The 19,374-nt window shown below is 51.3% G+C and overlaps 1 protein-coding gene across 4 annotated transcripts in view; it reads right to left on the bottom strand.

Annotated features, from left to right (window-relative positions):
• Nucleotides 1–14,119, bottom strand: part of chd6 (chromodomain helicase DNA binding protein 6) — a 35,624-nt gene extending 21,505 nt beyond the window's left edge. For 2 of the 4 annotated variants that reach the window (XR_011181787.1, XM_069179639.1), the window contains exons 1-9: nucleotides 13,717–14,118; nucleotides 9,441–9,496; nucleotides 3,304–3,839; nucleotides 2,853–2,997; nucleotides 2,202–2,351; nucleotides 2,030–2,095; nucleotides 1,884–1,942; nucleotides 1,144–1,261; nucleotides 647–733 (exon numbers count right to left, since the gene is read on the bottom strand). Coding sequence is in view for 3 of the 4 variants with exons in the window: in XM_069179639.1 (XP_069035740.1) it covers nucleotides 647–733; nucleotides 1,144–1,261; nucleotides 1,884–1,942; nucleotides 2,030–2,095; nucleotides 2,202–2,351; nucleotides 2,853–2,997; nucleotides 3,304–3,839; nucleotides 9,441–9,467 (1,188 nt within the window). In the remaining variant the exon portion in view is untranslated. Of the gene's footprint in view, nucleotides 1–646; nucleotides 734–1,143; nucleotides 1,262–1,883; nucleotides 1,943–2,029; nucleotides 2,096–2,201; nucleotides 2,352–2,852; nucleotides 2,998–3,303; nucleotides 3,840–5,700; nucleotides 6,072–9,440; nucleotides 9,497–13,716 lie in introns of those variants that run through there. The other 2 variants (XM_069179640.1, XM_069179641.1) reach the window with 2 other exon arrangements.
• Nucleotides 14,120–19,374: the final 5,255 nt, after the last annotated feature.

The raw sequence follows: 19,374 nt of genomic DNA, 5'->3' as shown, positions 1-19,374 counted from the left end.
CGGCCCACAGCCTCAGGAGAGAGGAGCTGCAGAGAAGTCCGAGGGGATTCCAGGAGCTCCTACACACGCCTGCTCCAGAGCTTCCCTGAGGAACTCTGGAAACGGTCCAGCCTTCGTTTCCTCGGGAGCAGGCTGATTAACTTCCCAAGGACTCTAACCAGGGGGATAACGAGAGCTAGAGGGTGAAGGTCAGACAGACGCGCTGATTTAAGGCAAATTTAAAGCACAGAACTGGTGAGCAGGGAAACTACCCGCCCACCTGACACAGCACTTCTGTCCTCGACAGCTTCAGCAGGGCAGAAGCACCATGCCCCGGATGACTTGAGGTTGATGCGCTGCACTATAATCCTGGATGGTTTTAATAAGCAAAACTCTTCTTCGAAACGAACTGCAATGGGAACCCGAGCTTAACTCCGATGTTTTTTACCACATTGCCATAATATCCAGAGAATTTAAAAACTCCAATTTGATACTGTTATAAAAAACACACTTTTGAATACAAAGATAAAGAAGCAGTTCCACTGCACGAGCAGGAAATGGTGCCACAGGATTGCTCTCCAGAACAGCAGCTTTCGCAGCTGACTGCTCAAGGTGTACCTGTGATTCTGATTTCTGTCATGAGCCCTGCAGTCGTGAGCTGCCTCACCTCCCCAGTCTCGGTGTCCTTGGTGTGCGCGACCTCCAGGACTCTGTCCACCTCGATGTAGTCAGGGTTGAACAGGTCCTCGTCCGGCTACAACAGCGAGAGGGGGCGTTAAGGAGACGTGCTTTATCAACAACTGGAAAACAGCACTTAGCCCTCTACACAAACCAAGGGAAAAAGCAAACACCCACACACAGCTAAGAGATAAAAATGTGCATTCTCTCTGTAGGCAAACTGCAAGCAAACCCCAGACTCTACAGTTAATTAATTAGATTGGCAATCTGCACACTGTGGAAATCAAGGTTAAAGACATAAGTAAAGCGATTCAGAAGTTTTTAACCATTCATGTGACATGCTGATGTCATTTAACTGAAAGTTAGACTTTAAAAACATACATAGTGCAACAGTCTTTGCGACTATTTTCTGTGGGTGGAGAGGAGCGGGACAGCGGTTTGCTTCCTGTCAGGGGTGACGCAATTGTGATGTCACGAGAAACGCACCTCGGTGAAGATGTGCTTCATCTGGGCCTGCCTGTTCCTGAAGCGCTTGATCTTCTGATGGATCCTGGGATCCTTCTCCAGCTCCTCCAGCATGGCCCACTTACAGTGCAAGTAGGAGCTGCAGACAGGGGAGAGAGAGAGGGCTGCAGTCAGTCATGACGACACGGGTCACAGGGCTGCTCTTCCTCTGCAGCTGCAGAGAGCTGTGAGGTCTGGCATCGGCGCTCGAGGTGCAAGGCCGAGCTCCAAGGCTGGGAGCGTCTCGCTGCCTCTGCTACACGTTATCTCCGTTTCAAGGCTGATCGTTCTCGCGCAGCCAACGCAGTTTCATTCTGTTTATCTGTTCACACAGGTGCTTGCACTGGGCTCCAGCCTGGCACTCCAACACAATAAAGATTATCCCTGGCCATGAAGGCCATAGGCATCCTGCCCTGCCAGCTCTGGCTGAGATCTGATCCCTCCCTGCGTTAACAGCAGAGTCATACCTGCCCAAGAGGAAATGAGAGAACTCAAGAGCCCGGATCACCCAGAAGACAGGTCCCCCTGCCCCGCGAGTTTGCTAAGACTCCACTTAATACATAAAGAGGATTGTAAGACAAGTGCTGAAGAAATTAACCGGTCAAGTCAGGCGTAACTGGACCAGTGTAACTCTTTTCTTTTGCCATAAAAATAAAGGAAGAATCCTAGACTCTGCGGCAAGGAAAGAAATCCGAATTCCAGTCTCCGACGATCACACTCACAAGTTCCGGTACTTGACGTAGAACTCCTCCATCTCATGAGACGGCTCTCCTGCAGAGATCTGAAACACAGAGAGAAGAGTCAGGACAAGCAGACGGACAGGCAGCAGGTCCAGAAATCACTGGGACAGGCAGAGGAAGTGCAGTACCTCTCTCTTGACTGCGCGCACAGCCAGAATCTTCTCGATGATGTTGGCCTCGTCTTCTGGGGGCTCCTGAAACACAGCGATTCGAGCGTCAGGGGAATGGATCAGACTGTCGGCGCATGTGGCCGAGAGTGTGAAAATGTGAGACAGGCCGACTGGGGCCGCGGAGACGTACCTCGGCCTGCCAGGCCAGCGTGGAGGAGGACAGCGCAGGGATGCGGCCGGTCCCCAGCACCGCGATGGTCTCCCCATCGTCGTCCACCACCTTGAAGTCCAGATCCTCATTGTACTTCCTGCGTTTCACCTGCCGCCCCGAGCGCCGCTTCTGAGACAAAGGACACCCAAGACACCCGGTCACTCACACACACAGGACAAGACACAGGGTCACACACACACACACACCGGAGACACAGGAGAAGACACCCGGTCACACACACACACGACAAGACACAGGGTCACAGACACACACACACACACACACACACACACACACACAGGACAAGACACAGGGTCACAGACACACACACACACACACAGGACAAGACACAGGGTCACAGACACACACACACACACAGGACAAGACACAGGGTCACAGACACACACACACACAGGACAAGACACAGGGTCACAGACACGCACACCAGAGACACAGGGTCACAGACACGCACACCAGAGACACAGGGTCACAGACACCGGAGAGACAGGTCACCAAGGAAATTCTTCTACCAGTGCTTTTTACAGTTTGCTTTTCCTTTGAACTTTGGGATTTCAGACTCTGTGCAAGCTGACTTGGAGAAGTGGTTGGCCAAATGATACTGAGGCTCACCGTGCCATCCAGAGAGTCACTGGTCTCCTCGTTGCCAGGGGCTGACAGCGACACGGTCTCATCGCTCTCCAGTGCCTCCTGCAGGACTTCGCTTTTCCTCTTCCCCTTCTTCTTTTTCTCCGGTGGCGAGGGGCCCTGTTCTCTGCTGAGCAGGAAAGCAAAGGGAAGAGCTGAGTGTCCACAGGCACTGCTGGCCCAGCCCGCTTCCTGGAGTCACCCTGGGTCTGGACAGGCACAGCATGCAGCCGTGCGGCGCCTTCCTGGGTCTGGACAGGCACGGCGCCTTCCTGGGTCTGGACAGCTGTGAGCTGAGCTGCTGGACCAACCAGGCCACCAGGGGACAAACAGCAAAAACAGACAACCTGGCCTACGGGACTCTGCACGTACACAATAACCAGTCAGAATAACGGCTTTTACACCCAGAGGGCAGCTGGGGGCAGCGGCGACTCACCCGGCCTTGCGTCCACGGTGCTTCTGCGGGGACGGGGCACTCTTCTTCTCGCGTGGGGGCTTGGGCTCCCTGGGCTCCCGGGGAGCCCGCGGCTTCTTGGGCTCCTTTGGTGGTTTCAGCTCCTTGACCTTCTTGGGCTCCTTGGGCACTTTCGTCCTGCGCGGCTCCCTGCCCTCCTTCTGCTCCTTCTTCTTCTTTGGTTTGGCGTCTTTCTCGGCCTTCGCCCAAGCGCCTGTCTCCCTCTTCTCTTTTTTCTTCCGTTTCTTCTTCACCCTCGAGCCGCCACCCCCATCATCGTCCTCCTCGCCGTTCAGGGGGGGCGTGGGGGCGGGGCTGAGGCCGCCTGAGCTGACCCCCTGCTCCCCCAGGCAAGGCTGTTTGGTGTGGGCCATGCAGTGATTGGTCAGCCCCCCGGGGGCCCTGGGCTGGTCCGGTGACCCGTGTGGGCTGCTGGGAAATGTAACTTGTGCGTTTTGGTCAGTGGCAGTTGCGGCTGCTGTGGCTGGAGTGTGCTTTAATACCTGGGCGGTGGACATCTGAAAGAGAGCAGCAGGGGAAGAAGGGAACCAACAGGCCCGTTAACAGGAATGCCAGCAGCGTTATGCTCCTTGCTAAACACAAAGTTCTAGACCAGAAGACAGGAAACAACTGTTTACCTACAGTAACGAAAATCCAAAATCACGTTGTGGACCACGATTTCATGGTGACCCCTACAGAAACACCTGCATGGGCTTGTGCACCACTAGCTCAGAAGCGGATAGCCGTTTCCCTCATCTCCTGGTACATCATGAGCTTTAAGAGGTCAGAGTGACTCAGTAATCCAGGGGTTATGGACGCGTAGCATTAGAAATCACCACTTCATGGTAGAACAAAGCTTATTAAGAAGAGCTTATTGTGCCCAAACCAAGCCAGTTTCTTGGAAGGCACATCGGGCACTGTGGCAGCAGGGCTGGCTGCTCTGGACTGATGGGGGACAGGCTTGACCCAGTTTCAGTTTGGCACAGTGAACCGATAATAGCATTGGCATGCTCACTGAAACCATGCAGGTCCTTTTCACCCAGTAAGAAAGAAGAACAGCTGACCACAATAATCATGGCCTTACTGTACCAGAGTTACCCAGTTTAAGCCTCTTCTCCTCTCCTATATCCTTCATGCACTGCACTCCCTGTCCACTCCTCTGCACTGTGCCTTCACACGGGACACCTCAGGCGCTCGGCTACCTGCCTGACACCAGCGAGTGTGGCGCAGACACGCCCGCCGCTGCGCCGTGGTCACCCAGACTGTCCTATTGAAGGCCTGTAGCTCCAGTGATACTCTCACTCCAGTCAGGAGCACTTCAGACACTGTATTGGGCTTTTCTCCACCTCAAACAGGGTCAGCTCCCAGCCCGGGCAGCGGTTCCGTACTGCTGTGTGTGTATTTTGCAGAGAGGCTGTTTTTGCCACGACGACTCTTTCCCTGCAGCTCTCCAGCAGGTACGGCTATAATGTCAATGAATCACTACAGACTCCACCACCGGCTCGAAACAGGGCCGTTGCCACGGAAACAGGCTCCGTACCAAAGCTGCAGGAAACTGGCAGCGTAAACATACAGCCTGCGGAGTAACCCCTTCACTGCCGAGCAGCCCCACAGCACGAAGAGCCAGCCGTTCTGACAAAGACGCGCGACAGAGCGAGACTGCTAAAATACAGAAGCACAGCCCGATTTCCTAATCAGGGATCACCGAGTTTCCCTCCAGCAGAGACTTTCCCCTCAGTGATTACGGTGACAGAGGTAATATAGCAGACAGCGAGGCAGGGCTCGGGATTTCCCTCAGCTCTGGCCTCTCGCTTGTTAAATATGTGGAATTACAGGAGCCGATAATTGTGCTCAACAGCGACAGCAGACTAATGAGACGTTCATTTCACAGTGCCCACAGAGGCAGGGTGTTGGTCACGACCCCGGTATTAAGACAGACACGCGACAAGGCCGCGTCAGACAGAACCAGAGCTCAGGGTGGACAGACACACTGCGGGACCTTCCAGGGCTCTCCCCCCACCGACAGAAGAATAAATAAATAGAACACAATAAAGTAACACAGCGGGGCTTTAGCTGTTTGCTCTTGCTGTGCAGCACGACCCTGAGATAACATCGAGCCAGGACACAGATCACTCAGTCGAAACAGGGGTGCCTACCCAGCCGGCACCGAGGCAGAACACGGGCAGACTGCTGCTCGCCGGGCAGGCTGGGAGGAGGACGGCGAGGCCGTGGGCAGAGCGGGCCTGAAGCGAGCCTGCGCTGGGAAGGGCGCCCTCGACAGCAGCGCCGCGCAACGCTCCTCCGCCAACGCAGGCAGCCAGCGCCAGGCCCCCACAGCCACAGCGGGGAACAGGGCAGAAAGGAAAGAAGGCTCCTCACCTGGCTGCCTGCCTCCTCCTCCTCCCCCTCAGCATCCTCCCGGGGCCCCGAGGGGAGCGCCTGTGCCGCTATCGCAGAGGCACGTCCTCAGCCGGGCTCCTCTCTCCACAGGCAGCGGGCGGACGGCACATTGCAGAGAGTGCGCATGGTGCCTCCTCACATGCACTGCACACAGAGCCCAGCCTGTGACGTACTGCAGCAGGCAGCCGCCAGCCCCCAGCACAGGCACTGCAATCAATCCAGGACCCGTCTCCAATCAATAGGCGGGATGCAAGCAGCTGCAATTAGGTCAATGCAATTCCCACCTTTAGCTCGAGCTGTCGCTTCCACAGAACGCTGAGGAGACCGACACCGAGTGCAGGTTCCGTCCTGCTTTTGATAAGAAACTGCTCTGCTCGACACACACACACACGCACGCGCGCGCGCGCTAGACGGCAGGCAGCACTTGAGCGTGGCGGGAGACCTGTGTGCGGAACACGGGGAGGGGAAATGACTGCAGGTTTCCCGAGAAGCAAGACGGCGGAGAGGCAGGGTGGCTCGGGCTCCCTCCCTCCCCCCACAGCTCGCTGCACAGCCACACTGCTGCTCTCTTAGCCCCCCGGCCCCACGGACCAGAGCCTCGCTCCTGGGACACACAGCGCCCCTCCGTGCCACCGCTGGGCACGCAGGCTGGCTCCTCCCGGGACGTCACCGCCGCATCTAGTTACCCCACCAACAGGAGGGGCCAATATGAAACAGGGGCAGGAGCCCACACTGGCCTCATGAGCTGCTGCAATTTACAGCCACAGCCCGCAGCCTGCAGGCCATGACACAATACTGCCTTTATCAGCAGTGTCAATACTAAACCTCTTAATCGTACGGACGTGATGCGAGGCAGCAGGAAGACCATTAACCACTGCAGGGGCAAACTGTAAGGACCCTGTGGTGAGTGGTCAGCTGATGCACCTCTAGAAATGAAGAGCTGAGCAGCTGATCTGATAATACCAACATCCCTCCTTCTCAAAGCTCAAGCCAGCCCACAGAAGCCCGGCTCTCTCCCACACAGTCACCCTTCTCTCTCCCAGCAAAGACACATTTAATTTGCTGGCTTAACGATAGTAACGGTACAGCTACACAATAACTATATTAATAGTTCTCACAGCCAGAGTAAAATATACATATTGGGGAATTCCTGGAGCACTTCACAGCCACCTGTAACCACCTCATTATACAATTAATTTTGCGATCTTAAAATCCAAAGGCACGGAAGTCTTTATGGCAAATTAATGACCTGTTAATGTGACCTTTAGAAAGGTATTCTGCCACAGAGATAATAAGCATGAGTTCCAACACATGCCTCGGTGTTCAGCAAGATGGTAAAGCAAATTTCTCTAGTTAATTGGTGACCCTGATAGAGTGTCACTTTACCTGCTAATTAAACAGTTACTAAAACACTTGATTATGCTGTTGTACTGATCCTGGATTTAGCCTTTAACCAAAAATTAAATTAAAAGACTAACAACTGCTTTATAACATTAACTGCCAATCTCTGCTTATTTGTCTGTTAAACGAACATGTTTAACTCTTCCCAATGCAGCTCTCACGCCAGCAGGGACCAGCCTGAGGACCTCTGTGTGGACCTGGAGCAGGACAGGCTGTCCACCGCTGGCCCCTCTCCCCAGTCTCTCGGAGAGACGACCCCAGCGCCCTACTCGGAAATGCGCTCACAAAGCCCAGGAGGAAGAGGGGGGCACTTTTGTTTTACTTTTGCCACAAATCCAGAGATTCGTTTTCCGGACAAGTACGAAGCCAGACCACATCCCGGCCTCCTGCTCACCCGGGAGAGTAAGCTCCTGCCCCACTGTCTCGCAGCTGGCCGGGGCTGAGACTGCAGCGCAGGACAAGGACTCTTCCATTACTTTTCATTCTTTTAACAGGTAAACCAACCCAGAAAACTTTCAGTTACAACGAGGACCTGGACGGCCTGAGCGAAGTGTCTGGCTGAAGGACACAGCTGTGTCCCACTTCAGATTTGCAACCAAAGCTCTCTGGTCCAGAGCTTTAACCACTCCTCCACACCACTACCATTAACGTGGATAAACTAAACTATTTTTTTCAATCACTAGTCTGTACCCTCCAACCCACAGGCCCTCATTCCCCTCTCCTGCTCCTACTGCCTCTTCCTGCTTCTCCGAGTCACCACCTCAGAGCCAGACCTCAGCGGGTCTCCACAGGGCCAGGCCTGTGCGGGCTGAGCCAGGCCTGGGCCCAAGTGGGAGAACTCTGAGGACAGCCAGGATCCTGCTGTAAGTGATGCTGGTGAACCAGTAGGTGGTGCTCTTCCCTCCTGGCCAGAATTTCCAAAAACAAAATCTCTGCCACAGTAGGTGCCTTGTGGAATCGTGGGCTAACACAAGCAGTTCCCAGGTACAGAACTGCTGCTGCACAGAACCTAGGTGGGGCTGCACAGTGGTGCAGTGGAAGCTGTGCTGAATGCACAGCACTTTGGGATCCACTGGGATGACGGACACTACATAAGAAGCAAGGAGTTATTATCACAAAACATTTGACCATCAAGCCTCACGGCAGTCTGATTAAGAAGTTTACAGATTGCTGTTCAAAATAACAGTGAACTATCACAGCTTCACAGCTCTCGTGAATGAAATCGACTGCACAACAGAAGAGAAACGAATTAAGCAATTTCTTAAATAGTGTCTCCAATACAGGCATTTGTGTGGCACTTTGCTTTAATCAGACAACAAACATTAATTGGTCACTGCTGCGTTCATAGACTGGGACTCCTTGTGATTTTATCTGTAAGATACTCACAATGTTTTTGGCACCAAGGCCAGAACTAATCTGGAAAAAAACTGAAAACAGAACTCTTCCATTTCTCAGCTTGCAGGACTCAGGCTTGGCAGTGCCAGAATCATCTGATTCCTGGCCTGGCAAAGGTCAGAGCGTTTCGGAGCACAGCACGAACTGTCTCGACTCCCACGAGCTGCACATCCTGGCCTCCCCCCAACATGCACCTGCTCGCCCGCACCGGCAGCACGCCCCTCCACTGGAACCAGCAAGATCAACACAATACAGCTCCTTCCAAACCGACACCGCAATAAACTCCAAACACAGTACAAATGTATTCCCTCTCCCCAGATTGCTTCCTCTGGTGTGTACACAAAGCCACACCCCAGTTTCAGCTACCCTGCTACGCCTGTACAATGATAACGACACAAAGCAGAACCTCCCACAAATGTAATGGCAGATGTGAATGACATTCCACAGTACCCGAGCGCTCAGGGGCTTCCCATCCACCCACAGGAGAAGCAGGGAGGCTCTCGGGGTACCCCCTCAGCCCCTGCAGACACCACACCCCCATCCTCGTCCCCGAGCACCACCCCAGCCCCTCTCGCACAGAAGAGCAGCCTGTGTCCTGAGCTGCGCCGCACAGCTCCCACCTCTCTGCTGCAGTCTGTAGACTGTTGGCTTTCACACTGAGAAGTATGGACCACACGTCAACACTCATGGACAGCAGTAACCACTGGCTCCAGAGGAGGATACTGAATACTGAGAGACACTGCCATAATGCCGATACCACACACAGGGTCGCTGTTTGAGTTCCACGGGTCCTTCAGGTACTGATCAGGCACAAACTGTTTCACAGAGCATTCTTCAGCTGTGGGCTTTTCGCTGCCCACTTGAAATCCAAGCATTTCTAACGGAAAAGTTAAAACACGGATACAAAATAACATTCCACCAACCTGCCTTTCCTTCTTTTGTATTTTCATGATGTCACAGACTTCGCTAATCTTCACATCTAGAAAAGAAAGAAGATTCGTTTTGTAAGCCGGCGACACCGAGACCTAGTGAGCACAAGTGCAGTCGGGGGTCCATCACCTGCCTGGTGCCCTATTACAGCTGGGCAGAGGAAGGTCTTGTTATAACCTCTATCGCACTGGCTTTGTCACGACTTTAAGAAAAAAGAAATGCATTGTGCCCCAAGGCTTAAAGAATCTGATTTTCAACAGCAGCACACTTTTGGGATTTTCAAAACGCTTCGGTCTGCTCGGACACGTTCGGATTCAACAACTTTCCTGACGCAGTATATTTGCAAATCAGCACGCAGCACCTGAACAGACACTGCCCTTCTCGCTCCTGTTTCCTGCTCCCTTCCAGACGCCTCAGCTTCCAGGGCTCGGACTCGGAAGGGGGCAGACAGAGATCACCCCCTCCTCTCGCCACTCACTCCAGCGCTCTTCCAAGCCCGCAGTGCAAAACACTTTCTTCCATGTTAATGCTGTACTGGACTGTAACAGCAGTGTGGAGCGGAGGTCAGGGCTCAGGACTGTGAGTTCACATCCCAGGTGCAACACTGCTGTTGTACCCCAGAATAGGGCATCTTCCCAGGCTCGATTTTGATTTTTAAGATCTTTATTTTCATTTCACAAATACAGAGAATCACAAAACAGAAACCTTTACATTAATATACATCTAAAACAGTAAATATGAAACCGTCTCATTAAGTTTAAGAAGGCAAAGATTATATAACACTAATGACTTAGGAGCATTAGCATTAGTTTACGTCCCTGGATCGCTCCACAGAAAGACCCAGCCTTATATGTGGGTGCAGATGCAAGCTGATAACAGCCTGCTATTCTGATCTCACTGCAAGCCTAGGTCCTGTCTTCAACCTTCCTTCTTTTTAAATCAGTCATTTCCTGAAGTTACAAGAATTAACCTCACATCTTCCTTGAGAAGAGCAACCTGTTGAAAAGACTCCAGTTACATTATTCCACCTCCCAGGAATACATAAGACCTGGAAATCCATGAGTGTGGAAACCTCAGGTGTGCCAGGCTTGTGGGCAGGGCTCAAGACAGGGACAGGGGGCACTGGTTTATGGGCGGGGCTCAAGACAGGAGGAGGTGCGCTGGTTGGTGGGTGTAGCTCAAGACAGGGGGAGGGGCTTAGACTGGTGGGCGGGGCTCAGAGCCAACAGCTGTCTCAGCTCAGCACCAGGGAACACATGTGGAACATCAACTGTCTGGCTTAAATAACCAGCCAGCCTCTGCATCTCACAGCCCCGCAGAGTCTGCCTCTCTGCACAGCTCCTGACACCCACAGCACCGCAAACAGCCTGGATTCGACTGACCCTCAAGACGGCCTCCAGACAAACAAAAGCCAAAAGGTTTCTCGCTTTTACTGCAAAAATGGAAAAGATGTGGAGGTCCAGATGAAGCCACCTCTCAAGCAGAGTTAATTTAGTTAATCTGTCAAGAAATAAATACTCGGTTCTTTACTTTGTAGATATAATGCAAGACATACTGGAAATCCATGATCTCAGGTACTGAGAAAACTTTTGTCTTTAATCCAGTCTACCTGCAACAGAGTTTCCAAATATGCCATTGGGAAGGGGGGAGGGGCACATTCCAGTGGGGTTCACAAACACCTCAAGACCCGAAGGAAGCGATTACCCCAATCAGCACTGCAGGACTGAGGCACAGGGGTGTGCAATCTGCTCCCATTTAGAGCTTTCTCTGGAACTGCTTGATTACGCCAGTCGTTTCCATCTCTGGCCCTAGTTACACTGCTTTCCGTCTCTTCAGCCTCAGAGGAATTAAAGAAACGTTTTGAGACTGATAAGCGATTATATTTATATTTGTAGAGCTCCTAAAGCCTGATGTAAATGATGTACAGCAGCCCCACTGGGGAAAATCAGAGTGGCCAGGTTGTTCAAACTCAGAACACCACAAGAGACTTCACTGGGGTCTCAGAGAGCCCCCTACTGGTCCACCCTCTCCACTGACAGGAGGAGGCTTTCCTTGGAAGTCCTCCATCCCAGTTCTGACCAGACCCAATCTTGCTGATCTTCAGAGACAAAGCACCAGTCCTTAGAGGCTGGATGTTAGGCAGCACTGAGAGTAAGTTTCTCCAGCTGTGTGTCTCCCATCCCAGGGCAGCTGCCTGGCAGAGACACCCTACCAGTCACAAGTGCACAGAGCTTATCACTCTTACTGTGGCCTTTCGGAAGGTCACTGACAGCCTCTCAGTGGCTCACCTAAGAAACTGTCTTCGCTGCTTGTGGAGCTACAGCACTTACAGCATGAGAACAGGAAATGATCACTAGTGCAAAACGCAGGGTGAAAGGATTCAAAAGTAACATGAGTTTTTAAATGAAGAAACCTGGTGCAGAGCAGAGGTGGTTCTGACTCCAGTACAGGCATGGGGAGGAGCAGAAGAGTGTCTGGGGCAGGGTGACAACAGGAGTGTGGTGATGCCCTACGGAGACTTCGTGTTGGGGGCGTCCTGCTGTGCAACCGTCTGGGATATAATCTTCCCCAAGTTCCAAGTTAGGCACTGAGAAATAATCAAATTGTTTGGTAAGCCGAAGGCCTTCGGAGTCAGTAGCAACTATTTTTTCTGAAATAATCACACACTCGTCTGCAAGAATTTACTCCCATAAAAAGCTCAAGGCAGGAGGAGAAGACACATATCCTGCGTGCGCCTGAGCGACAGGCTCTTCTGCCCACCAACCTGCTCGGCGAAGTCGACTCTGCCACAGCCACCTGCATTACCAGATCGATCGTGCTCATTTTCAATTCAATAATTAAGCAGACAGGAGGAGCACATTTCTGCAATGGTGTCGACTGGTAGAACTGCAGGCTGAGGAGCTCTGATGTAGAGAGGATCCACCACAGAGCAGGACACTTTCGGACCAGAACAAGTAGTCCAAGACTCCAAATCTGAGCTGTATGTAGCCCAAGATTTAATACTTAACTATAAAATAGGAACTGCTATATTATTTGCAAAAACTGTACTGCAGCAGCAACCATGTCGAGCTCATTTTTCATTGATGTGGATTTACAGAACTGCACCTTGATTTCACCTGTTCCTCTGTAACTCACCGGTGCGAGTTAAACTGGGTAAAACCACGTGCTACAAGCGCCGTCCAGCCCCGCGTCAAGATGCACGCAGACACCAAGAATTATTTTCATTTAAAGGGAGAAAATGTTATCATTGCGTAAAGAATTTTCCAATCCCGGACCGCGGAGCTACCCCTGCCGGCCATCGCTCCGGAGGGAACCGCGCGGGTGATTACCCCGAAGGGGACGGACAGGTGGTCCCGGGGGTGATGGGTCCGTCCTGCCGCGCCGCGCTCGGGGTAACTCAACTTTGTATCGCCAAGCGAAGACGGAGAGGAAGAGGCTTTTGTTACTTTGCACTAATACCTTTTAAGGTATGGTGGCGTCTAGGACTGAATCCTTCCCCCTGTCTCCAAAATGAAAAGGAGGGGGCGCGAGAAAACACGACAGACCCGTAACGTTTGGGTTGAAACACAAACGCAAGTGCAAGTTCGAGTCTCCCAACCTGCCCGCAGCCTTTGTCTGACTGAGAGGCGCCTGTCCGTGCACCGCAGACCCGAAAACCCGTTTACCTGAGGGGGGGTGGGTTTTCTTCAGCCTGGAAAAAAGTCACGTTTATAATCACATCCAGATTACTTATAGTTGAGGAAAGCTTGAAGCCAGATTCGCGTTGCATTACTAAGACCCCCCCCGATCCCTTTAATTAAACCTCACCAACGGCAAAGTCTTCTATTTGTGCCAACTCTAATGTCACACTGCAATAATGTTGAATATTCCGCTCCCTTACACGTGTTGGCACCCCCCGAAACTCCGCACCGGGGCATCGGCTCAACCCCCACTCTGCTCCTGCTGGGCAGTTTGCACACTCAGCGCTACCCAGCATCTGCGAGCCCCGCTCCACAGCGTCTATTCCCAAGGACACAAACACGCCATGACAGTCTCTAAGAAAAAAATGCATTAAAAATTATAGGGGGGAGGTGGTGGGGAGAGAAAAAAAAAAGAGGAAAAAAAACTCAATGCAATTTCTTAATCCTGGTAAAGCACAACAGAGCCCCGGAGTTCATTCATGCTGAGATGCGCGGAGTTCGGGTCTGGACCATGAGCACACCGCGACCAACGCAGGGGTTATCGGCACAGAACGGCACTGGAAAAATAAAAGTTAAAAGAAGTACTTACCTAAAATGGCTACTGCAGCAGCCAAAATACAAACAGCTATTATTTGGTGAAGTTTAGCTCAGGCAGGCTGCAGGAACAGCCTAACCTCAGCTGGACCCGGGCTGCGCCGCCGCCCATTGGCTGAGCGGGGCGGCAGCCGGGCCCCTGCGCGCCGCGATTGGGCGCTCAGCTGTCAGTCAAGCAGGGCGTGCGGGTTTGTGTGAGAGCCGCTCACTGCGAGCACCATTGTGCGCTGTAGTCCTAGGCATTGATGTGAGCGATTTTATGATTGGTTACCTCTGGCGACATGCAGGCGTGAAAAACCTGATTAATACCGCCTGTACCCCCGTTATAAGCCCCGAGGTGCGTCCTGGGGGCCGCGTTTATTACCGACGAGCATCGCCCTCCGGCTCTCGGTGCCGGGGGGTCCTAAGGTTTAGATTTCTTGTTGTTTCCATCCGCCAATCAGGGTCCCCTTTACTCCCGTCATTACAGCGTTTAAGAAAAAAAATCTAACGTTTGCATTCCACGTCTTTGCTCATGTTTCGTTTCCCGGATGTGAAATTTCCTGTATTAAACATCATGTCTGTAGCAGGAATGTGCTGGGTTTCGACTTCCCGCAGGACCCGAGTCGCGCAAAGTTTCTCCGCGGTACCTGCCCTCGTAGCTCGCTATTCACACAGAAAGCTTATTTTCAACATTTTCTCTATAGGGAACATACGCCTTTACATTTCCTCCTGTCTAGCGTCTTAGAAACCCGCAGGTTTGTTGATGTTTTCCCATTAAAATGGCGTAACTAAGTATATAAAACTACTGCAAATAACCCGTGCGCTGAAGTTAGTTCCCGATGACCTTTTATGCAAGTGGATCTTGTCATGCTTTGTAGCGTGTTTGTTTAAAAGAAGATTATTTCATGTATATCACCTGCTTTTCCTTCTTGAGTGAATTTAGTGATCGATCTGCTGACCATTAACTTTTAAAGGTTAGAAAGCAAATTCTGAACTTGTAAACAGTGAAGGAACAAAAGAGATCCAGGAGCCCGGCTTGTCTGCAGACCTGCGTGCTTTCTGCTGCTTGTTCTCGATGTGTGCAGTTCAAGAGGGCACCTACAGTACCTGAACTGGCATGCACCGATACCTCTCTGGCCCTGAGGGTGTCTTGCAGTGCCTTCTAGTCAAAAACAAAAAATACTGGACCATGCAAAATGCACATAAAGCAATATATAATGGGAGATACTCCAGGCATAGTGCTCAATATCCTCCTAATTCCAACTAATATGACACCTGAATTCTTCAGTGTTCTGTTTTATACAATAACTGGAGGGTCAGGATCAAGATGGAGACTAACACCAGATCAACGAGTCCTGATGCATTCATTAGCCCGCCTGGGGTAATAAAACACAGGTTTGCATCAGTTTATTTCAACCACTTGTTGAGAAGGCAAAACGCCACTGCCTGTGGGCAAGGTGAAGACAGGCCGAGACGTTAGGTCAACCTCGAATTCTTCCCCAACTCGTCTGTCTCAGCCACACGGGCAATTCGGCATTGCAAAGATCTTGGGAATCATAATTCAAGAGGGGCCGTCTGTTTGCTTCAGATCAGGCAGCGCTGATGGTGATGCAGTCTGATGGAGCTGCGCTGTTTGAGGCTACAGAGGAAACAGCAGGGCTGCGTCTGGAGTCCCCACTGTGCTGGGCTTTGCTTTGTGGCTCCGTTGTCCTGGAAGCGATTGCCAGTCCAGCTCCTGGACCTACCTGTTTTCTGGGGTACTCACCTTGTATAAGGTTGGCTCATCAAGGTCTTCAGCTTTCTCTTTCACAGTTTGTTTCTGACCCACATCACCAATGCCATGATGATTGTTCACAATTACTATTACGTAGCACCATGTAATATTCTACTGTCTTCTCTTAAAAAATCCTATAAATGGATTGAACATAAACTGCACAACTTTTCTTGAGTTTGAGAAAGAAAACAGTTTCAGTTCTTCAACAGGTTAGAAACCAGGATAGAAATTAGACATGAAACCTGCGCCAGATGCTCTGTTTCAGTTCTTCTCGCTGTTGATGAGACCCTGCAGCGCTGGGAACATTTGTCAGACCTGTGTCTGCCCTTCACCGGTCGAGCAGCAGTTACAGCTGCTTGCAAAGCCACGGGCAGCATCAGCTTTGTACCGAGTTCAGGTGGAGTTCTGCTCGCTGTGTATCACATGAAAGAGGTTATTAATGCTCCTGAGAGCATGAAACAGGTAAAACGTAGAGGTGGATACAACCAGTTGACTCAGAGCTCAGGCTGTGATGCCCAGAAGCAGGGTGCTGGGGTACCTCTGCAAGTGCTGACCGGGCGAAGCCCTGCAGGGGTGCAGCTGCCTCACGGCCGGCGTGTTTGACGGAAGAGAAGAATCAGCCGTTTCAGATCATGTGTTTGAGAAGAGCTTCAGAATATTCTGGGGTTTCCCTGGTGTTGGGGGATTTCTGCCCAGACCCACTCTGAAGACTCTCGAATCAGTGTGTAGCCTGCCTTTCTGATTCATGCTTTAATTACGAAGCCTAAACAGATTGCTTGATGCTGCCAGGCCTCAGTGCATAAGCAAACCTGCAGGACTCGTAATAATTGGTCTGAACTCCTCAGGACTGTAAAACACTCAGCAGAGCAGGAGATCTTTAAAGGAATGCACACAGAGCAAGAAATACCATCTCAGACTGGCTAAAAAGCCTTGGATTTGCTGAGTGAATCAAATGGATGTGGGTGGGGCAGGTGTTGAGGAGGTGTCGTCCCTTACAGGTTTAGGGCATTTTTGTCAATGTGTTACTCTAACTAAGTGTCAGGCCCAGCCAGTGCAACATGCTTGAATACCAAACCTGTCAGCAACGGCCATCCCTTTACACAAAACCTCTTTCATGTTCTCCAGAGTCAGGGCTGAGTCTTCTCCCTGTGGCCTCCAGCAAGGACAGGAGAAATGATTCTGGCAGATCAGAAGGTTTCTTTCTGGACAAGAGCCAAAGTCTGAAGCCCGTGTGGTGCTAGGGGGACACTGTGCTGGAAGAGGTGCTATCTTGTTCAAGAGAAGCTAAAACATGTCCTGACCTTTTGCAGGCTCTGTTCAGATGAGTCAGGATGCTACAGTATATCCAGAGCCCCAGTTGAATCACCATTCTAGATAAGCTGACTAAGAAATCAGTTTATCCTCCACTGTGTCTGTGGTGCAGAGAGAACAACTGTGCAACAGAGGTGGGCAGAGAGGGTCTCTTCTTAACGCTCTTTGGTGTTCTGGAGCATGTAGCACGCTGTATAAAATTATACTGCTGTCATCATTTCAGATTTATAACTGGTGCAGGTTGGAGAGCAGAGGGGCATCAGACAGGTGCCACTCTTGTCAGGGCAGGGTGGCAAGGTGGGGTGCCAAGAGCTTGAACTCATTTGGACCAGGCGTGGATTGAACTCGGGTCCTCGCTGGTGCACAGGGGCCAGCAGGAGGCTCATTTCTGCCCGGCTCAAAATCCAGCCAGGCTTCATCTTATTATTAGCAGCTTCTCTTCAACGCAAGAACATCTTGCTCCACGCTGGGTGTCAGCACAGCTCCTTCAGCTCACAGCCAGGTGGGGCGCCCGCAGACCAGAGCCTCCGCGAGTGTCCGCGAGCTGCTTCTGCACCCAGCTGCCAGAGGAGCCCAGCAGACTGTCCGCCACACCTTCACCAACCGCGCGCGCATCTGTGTCTCCCTCCTGCGCTTCCCTCTTCCTCCCTGGCTGGCAGCCCAGAGGCTCTCGTCACTGCAGCCAGCAGGAGGCTTTCACTCTCGCCTTCCATCCTGCCTCCCGCTGCGAAGCCCTCGCCGCCCTCATCCCTTTCCCAGAAACCTGCTGGTAACCCCCCCTCCGTTCCCACCTGCAGGGCGCCACAGAACCACACCATGCGTTTCTGCTGAGGACGCGGGGAGAACACATTCTTCGAGGTGCACTCAGTGTGATTCAGGTGAGTGGAGTCGAGCAGGAGGCAGTATATGATGCACAGCTCAGTCTCGACTGTGTTTTGCCATGGCTGTGTGACAGCATTAACAATTACTCCCAGTTCCCCCCAGCAGACATTTCAGTACTTAGTGCTGCAGAAAAAGCCAGCGATGTTAACATGCAGAGTGAGCCCACTGATGCAGATCTGAAATCCCTTGTAGGCAGCCCTGCGAAACGCACGCACACACAGGCGCACACGTCTTCCTTGATGCAGTCTGAAATTAGAACTGCATTTCAGCCCAGGCGTTTGGACCTGTGAATGCACGCTGATGGTTTGGTCCGTGGGACGGCCTGCTCTGGAGTGGAATCCGGGATGAGCGTGCCAGCGTGTGGGCCACGCACCTGCGGACTGAGCTGGGGGTTCTGACCCGATCAGTCCAAGGACCGAGAGATCGGGAAATGGACAGTCGACAGAAATGTCTTTTTATCTGTTGTGCATCATTCTTATACAGAGTATTTGGAGCGGATTAGGTAGAAAGACATTCTACCTGCACGATTCCGATAACACTCAAAATGTCAAAAGATGCAGTAATATAATTACAGGATTTTCCACCTATATAAACTCTCCCGATGGATGTGATGCATAGCAGCGTTATTGTGGCAAAGTGCAATGTTGAGCTGCTTTTCAGCAATAAAAAGCTTAAAAAAACAAACTTTCGGTGAGGTGCAGGGGATATTGTCTGCCGTGCTGGGCGACAGGGGGGATGATCGTGCGGGAGACACCAGAAAGCACGCGCTGGCTGACAGGACACACACCTTGGAGGCAGACCTGACAGCTAGGCTTGGGAATCCAACGGCACTGGAATAAAAAAAATGGCTGTTTTCGTTTTTAAAATATCTGAATTACTTACCCTCTGGCATTCCAAAACCACCCAATCTGATTGTATCCTTTAAATTAAATAGGTAGTTCAAGTAGGGAGCTGAATCAGCATGCACAGGCTGTAAAGGAACAAGTGAAGGTATATTCCCTGCTGAAGAGAGCAGAAACGAAACACAACGTTTCGGCTTTGGAGCCTTCTTCCGTGTTAAATTAAATAAGTCTATGACGCTTTTAATTTGAAGCGATAACGTTGACTTTACTTCCATCTCCACTGTGGTGCAGCAGGGGGCGACATTACACCACATTGCGCGGACGTGGAGCACTCGAGGGAATCGTTCCGAGGGTTTAGTTTTATTCGTGTTTATTTCACGGGGTTGAGTCCGTTTATTTCGTGTGAACGAGATCCCTTTCACCCGACAGATCAATACAGTTGTTCAAAATATCAAAATACACTTTTAATTTATTTTCTTCACTCCTAAATGATTAATGATCCCTGTTAATGCCGTAATCTCTTTGATCGCCTTGCAGAATGACGTTCGTGAAACTCTAGGCTTTGTGGGGTAAGCAAATATAAATAAGATTGCAATAAAAAAAATCAATCGAAGCTGCTGGTTTTCACGCTGCATCAGTGTGACACATTTTTCGCGCTCGGCCCTTTACGCTACTGAGGGAAACCTGGACAGTGATTCCCTTATCCTGAACTAAATGAATGTGGAAAGTGAACATTAAACCTTGAGTAAATTAATTTTGCCGTTTAATTACGTGAACCTCAACAAGCACCTCCATTAATTATTTTCCATTTTATAATTTACAGTTCTATGTAATTTTTTACATTTTTTTTAAAGCTGCGACT

Source organism: Lepisosteus oculatus, chromosome 16 (genome assembly GCF_040954835.1).
Source record: "Lepisosteus oculatus isolate fLepOcu1 chromosome 16, fLepOcu1.hap2, whole genome shotgun sequence".
Classification (NCBI taxonomy): Eukaryota; Metazoa; Chordata; class Actinopteri; order Semionotiformes; family Lepisosteidae; genus Lepisosteus; species Lepisosteus oculatus.
The sequence above is the reverse complement of the archived record's forward strand: the minus strand, read 5'-3'. Positions and strand labels throughout refer to the sequence as shown.